This window comes from Austrofundulus limnaeus, unplaced genomic scaffold (genome assembly GCF_001266775.1).
Source record: "Austrofundulus limnaeus strain Quisiro unplaced genomic scaffold, Austrofundulus_limnaeus-1.0 Scaffold86, whole genome shotgun sequence".
NCBI classification, from domain to species: Eukaryota; Metazoa; Chordata; class Actinopteri; order Cyprinodontiformes; family Rivulidae; genus Austrofundulus; species Austrofundulus limnaeus.
Genome location: NW_013952488.1, coordinates 641434 through 647817, shown reverse-complemented (window position 1 = coordinate 647817; position 6384 = coordinate 641434). Strand labels below are relative to the sequence as shown.

The 6384-nt window shown below is 37.8% G+C and overlaps 1 protein-coding gene across 1 annotated transcript in view; it reads right to left on the bottom strand.

Moving 5' to 3' along the window:
* The window catches only part of rnf217 (ring finger protein 217), a 22947-nt gene that overhangs the window by 4442 nt on the left and 12121 nt on the right, over positions 1-6384 (bottom strand). The window contains exons 4-6 of the mRNA XM_014011917.1: positions 4980-5077; positions 4801-4904; positions 1780-1851 (exon numbers count right to left, since the gene is read on the bottom strand). Coding sequence (XP_013867371.1) covers positions 1780-1851; positions 4801-4904; positions 4980-5077 — 274 coding nt within the window. The remainder of the gene's footprint in view (positions 1-1779; positions 1852-4800; positions 4905-4979; positions 5078-6384) is intronic.

Below are 6384 nucleotides of genomic sequence, written 5' to 3'. Positions count from 1 at the left end.
GTCCAAGATTAACCATCAGGGTGGATATAGCTCGCTAGCAGCCTCGCACCGATGGCCTAGTTGACATTACCCAGAATGCTTTGCGTGTAAATAAAATGGCTCCGTCCGTGTTAAAATATATTTTAAAACTTTTACAAAACTAAGCAGCGTACAGTATTTTTACAGTCTTTATTTTACAGTTAAAATATATGTTTATCAAATAAAGTCTAATGTTACAACTAATCGTGGATCCATTTAATAATTTTTTTTTGTTCATGCCATATGTTGCAAAAAGACAGACAGGGTCTACTCCAATAATTACTGGCAAAATTTTAAACAAAGATCTCACAAGATCCTTTAGTGCCCAAAATACATGTTGGGGATGATTTTCAGCTGCTAAAACAGCTTATTTTAACTCAACATCCGTAATTTTGACTGACTTACAGCTATACAGTATTTGTGGTCAGTTAGCTATGCCAGCCATCTTGAATTAACCTATTCGGTTGTAGATGTGCATGCAATAATTACTCTATGTTTCATTAAATCTTTCCAGTGGTTTGAGATATTTTGTTAACACCACAGACATACAGAAACACACAGGCATAGACAAAAACGTTACCACCAATGGTCGCCTCATGCATGTAAACTGGTGATAACCACCGTGAAGAACTCTTTGCCCTTCTGTCACTTTGTATTATAATAATTTAGTTGCTACTGTGTTTGAATCCATAAAATTCTGATATATTCACAGTTATTGGTTTACATCGCTAATAGCAGTTAGCCTAACCACTGAGCACAACCATGAGAAAAATCCCACAGATTTTCGGACTGGAACAGAGTTAAGTTGTTTCAGATACAAGTTCTGACTTCTGAGTTAAATGRAACGAAGCATGAGCTAATTATATGCCAGGAACATTTGGAAGTATTAAAACCCTTAACACTACACCCTATTGTCATTGTGCTTTYCAACAACTGGGACGCTTTTCTCTGTACAACACTGGCAGAGCCCAAAGGGAGCTGACCGGCACAATCGTCTTAAAATATTTAATTGGTTAGAAAGGAAATGTTACTTTTAATAAGAAAATATATTGTGCTTGTGAAATGCATTCGTAGCAAACCTGTAATAAATTGTAACACAGGTAAGAAGGCGGGCTGAAAAGAAACAACAAAACACGCTTAATAAATCACGGACCATTAAATACCTCTAATCAGTCAGCCTCACATGTAATTCATAAACACACATTCTTAAGCTAATGCTTTAATGTGGATTTGGTTTGAATATTTCCATATCACAGCTCAGAGCGAGCAGATCTGGCTCGTGAAAAATTAATTGAGCTGAGAGGCGGAGCTGCACGACACTAATTTGATTAAAGTAAATGTGAATCTTCCATCTCGTCATATTTAGAAGATCATCTGTGGGATTTACAAACAAAGCAAAGAGATTAACACTAATTAGAGTTCAGCCGGAGCTCCGGCAACTCCCAGCACAGGCTGAAAAATGACTCAGCACCCGTCTCCTGCAGGAAGATGATGTAAACACRATTCCAAGAAGTGACAGTCAGAGACCTGGTGGTTGATCGTTTAGATCCTTGCCTCTTTTTTTTAATTTAAACAAATATAGTTTTCCTCTCTTTTACATAAAAACTAAAAATAGCTGTTAGTGCAGCTGTAGTGGAGTGCAGCTGCTGTGTAAATGTGAAGGAAAATATTCCACATCTGTGACTCAGATAAGGCATTTAGCAGTGACATGTCAACGGCCTACATTTGTGCACGGTGTGTCCACGTGTGTAACTGTGTTACCTATCACCAGCGCGAGAGCTCCGAGCACTACCACCAGCACCAGCACCACCGGAGCTATCAGCACCTTCGAGGCTGCAAAGAGGAAAAAAAAAGAAGGAAAGGAGAAGAATAAGAAGAAAATGATCGATTCTGTCTGCAGAACAGTGCAACTCCAGAGCTGGAAATGAGCAAAGCGATGTAATGGGCAAATGGCTCTTGCTAGGGGACAAATTAGCTCCCAGTTCCCAGGCGCCACGTTGATATAACTAACTGTAGCKTCCACAGTGAGTCCAGGGGAACAGATGTGTCAGGAGTTCAGTTTCCTGGAACCCTACGGCTCAACAGATCTGATAACCAAATGAATAATCATAATAAAGATAAAGCTCCCCTCAGCGGGCTCCTGGCCAGGAAGGTTGGCTGTAAATGAATGAAACACTGAATTCTGCACATTTTACTTGTGAATTTAATAGCAAAAATGTCTGAAAATCTAGTTAAAGTCGAGACCCACATCCCATCCAAAAATATCTGACTTAAAATATAATCTGTGTGTTAGAAAATAAACTGTTTTATTTGAAGAAAAGGGTCAAAATTCCTCATAAGTTAAGGTGCAGGAAGGTTGAGACTTTATAAAAACGGGTATTTGCACTTATTGCTGCATGAGTACGTAAAAACAGGGTTTTTTTTTACTTTATTGTCACAAACTAAAACCAAGAACAACATTTTTGTAGAGGATTTTATGTTTAAGTTCTGGGTGTTCTAACAGTCTCCTTCTAGTGTAACGCACCCAGAAACCTGGTCCAGGAAACATCTTAAACTAGGGCTATTCAATTGATGGTCTGCAGACCACATCTGGCCCGCAGGTGACTGCTGTCCGGCCTGGCGCTTTTTTTTTTTAAAGAGGACATACATATCATGCCAAATATATATTTTAAGCTGTTAAATGTTGTCTCTAGGAGTGCAGTAGATATAAATTTAGTTTCTCCTGGTGCTGCGTAGATATCTTTATATTCTGCTTGGGTCATATTTTTCAACCCGTTCAGTTTTCTCCATTTTCTGTAATGTTTTCTGAACTTTTATGTCACAGGATTTGTGACACCCAACAGACCTGGTTCACCCTAAAAAGCGTGGTCAATTCAGCTGCCTGTATCCAGCTTGAGAACTTTGWCAGTTTTACAATTATTTTTGCAGCATGTTCATGTTTTCAATCAACTAAAAACCCCACACTGCTGCTTTGGTGAAGGCTGACAAAGCTGTTGGTGGTCTTACGTATCTAACGGATAAACAGATAAAAGCCGGTTCCACTGCTGGTACTACTCTATTTCATTGAGATACACAACCCAGCTGAGTGCAGCAGAGCATCCTTATCCAGAGTAGGGCTGCCACAATTAATCGACGACTAATCGATTATTAAAATAATCGATGACTAATTTAATAATCGATTAATCGTTTTCCTTTTTTTTGTTCTTTACTTTGTTTTTCTCTCCAAACTGCTTTGACACCTTCCACTGCCACATCTGCCTTTCTGTCGTTGACACGCATGCATAGTAGTGGTAACTGGGGTAGGCCGTGGACGTCACAAGACATTATACAGACAGGCTCTGGTATCATGGCTACCTGACAACGGAGCTCAAAAGNTATCTGCAGAGCAGAACTTACCTTCCACAGCAATTATTTTTAGTTAGCATATAGCTAAAATCTAACGATGGTTATATAATAGCAGCTGCATTCTGGCACGATAAGCTCTATGTTTTATATTCAATTAACATATGATCCGATTAGTCGACTAATCGAAAAAATAATCGGTGATTAATCGATTATAAAAATAATCGTTTGTGGAGCCCTTATCCAGAGTCTGAGTCATGGACCGAAGGGGAAAAATGATTCAGACAACAGGAATAAAAAAGAAAACTTTGATTCGTTTATATAAAAAAATACTTACAAAAATATAATTTTGCTTTTTAAAAGATAATCTGAAAATCATTGAGAAGTACAAAATCCTACTTGGTCAAGGCCATGTTTTTATTGTTTATGTACAATGGGCCTCATGCAAGAACCGTTCRTACGAACAGATTTGTTCTTAAGTTGTGCGTACGAGTGATTTAGGAGAATTTGTGGCATTCACCAATGTTTTCGTATAAAATATTTTCAGATACGAACAAAATTCACGAGTGGTCCAGACTTGCCGTATATTTTACGTGCAGTCAGTCTGCTGTTATCCAGACGGATTTTCTTCACTAATTACTATATTTCATTAGTTTGAAGATATTTTGAGTTGAAAATAAACCACACTCCATAATTACGTTGACAAGAGGCTTTTCTGTTTGAATTAGAATTATAATTTGAAATGTAATAACGTAGACTAACAATATAAAATGGTCAAATTAAATTACATTGGCTATTAATGCTGTTGTATAACACTACAATATTAATATGAAGTTAAGTTTGGAGACATTTTAAAATGCTTTTTTTTTTTCAGAAACCCCTCCGACACTTGCAGCCAGGGGTTACCTGTGCGCGACTGCTCTTCTTCTGAATAAATGAAAGGCTAACAGTTGTTTACACTTGAATTAAAAATATTTGACCAAAGGAAAACCGGAGCAGGACTAGAGAGAGATGAATATGATTTAGATTTTTATTTTTACGACTGTAACGACCCACAGGAGACACGACATTAACAGCACATTTCATTCCTTTAAGCAGCTCCTTTTATTCGCCAGCTGACRCKGCTAAAAATGACTTTTTTTTTCTCTCGATGTCAGAGGGTTAGGAGATACAGTAGAAGAGTTTGTTGAATCTGACGTGGCATGTTCGTACGAACCCTTTGAACGAACAAAAGTAAGAGGAATTTAGGATAAGAAAATGAACATGTTCTTGCATGCGGCCCAATATATCGAATACATGAAAAAGCTTTGGAACATAGTCCACCTTCCTTCTGGAATAAAGAAGGGTAGTCAGCATTTTTGTGTTTAGATCAAAGGTAGACCAACAACAAWWAAAAAAAMATTAATATTATAATGRCTCACATCAAGTACATCAACTTACCACAGACRGATCCCCGGACCAGCCTTCTAAGGTGAGGCTTGTCAGGGAGGTAACGATACTTGCAGCCAAACACACTGAGGTTGGACGTGTGGTCTCCGAAGAACCTGACAAAAACAAACAAAAATAATAAACAACAATGACAGATGAGATCAGATGAAGGGGCAGATGAAGACTCCTACCTCAGGTGTCTGTAGCGATCTCCACAGCGGTAGCAGAAGTTTGTGTTACACTGCGTGCACGTCATGTGATCGCAGCCCTCTGAGCGCTGAATATGGATCTGAAGACGGAGACAAATAAAGAATCTGATTAATCATTTCAAGGCTTTTAACACATTCATTACATTGTTCAGACAGAGTCAATGCGTTGAATGAGGGATGGACAGATTGATCAGTTTGTAACCAGAATTGACTTTCAGCTTGACCTGTGATTAGCAGGTCTTTCACAAAATCTTTTTTTACAGTATTTAGTATAAAAGACAGATTATTTTTATTTTTTTTACAAGAAAATCTAAATTAGCTATTTAGAATGCTTCTAAGATGATGAAAAGGTCAAAAGCACTGGAAATGTGTATTTGCTTTTTATTTTAAAATAGTGCATTTGCAAGGAGGAAAATGTAAATAAAGATGTAATGACTTATAATCAGGGCAGCAGGGTGGTGCAGTTGGTAGAGCTGTTGCCTCTTAGTGAGAAGGTTGCCAGATCGAATCCCAGGCAGGGTTCTTTCTGTGTTACAGCTCAGTTGGTTGGCGCTATTGATTCACAGCAAGACGGTCCTGGGTTTGATCCCCGGTTTGATCTGGGGTCTTTCTGTGTCGAGTTTGCATGTTCCTCCTCGTACTTGCGTGGGTTTCCTCCCACACACCACAAGCATACATATTAGGTTCTGGCTCAGGCCTCCTTTGCAAAAGAGATCTATGATCTCAGTGGGATTTACCAGGTTAAATAAAGATAAAGACATTTTTGAGCTCAAAGTAAAAAAAAAAAGTCCATATGTGACTAGGGGTGTAAGAAAATATCGATATACTGAAATATCGCGATATTTCATTTCCTGATACTGTATCGATATTCTAAAGCCCTGTATCGAATTTTTATTAAGGTTTAAAATGTAAACTTTCCTGCCAGCCGTTCATTTTAATGTTGTAGTTCAGCCTCTGACTGCTAGTTGGCAGCAGTGAGCCAGCCATTTGGCTCCTCTACCTCTTGAGGTAGAGGCTATTGTTAAGAGTTGGGTGACCATATTGTAAATTAATATCAAAAACTAAAAGCTGCAAAAAATACATTTTCAAACTATTTATTGGCAAATTTAGTCTAATAATTGAAAACATGGATGAAATATGAAACAAATAAAATAAAACACATACAAAGCAGAACACAGCTAAATGTATCAAAAGTATGTCTGTGTAATATTAGCATTTTCTGAGACAATGAATGTTGAATGTTTTTCTTTTTTTTTCGGTAAGATGTTTTTATTTAATAGAATTTTTGGACAAAAAAAGATGGCAATATGTCGCAATATATCGTCTTGCTTATAGTATCACAGTATATCGGGATATATCGTATCGTGACCCCTCTGTCGTGATATGT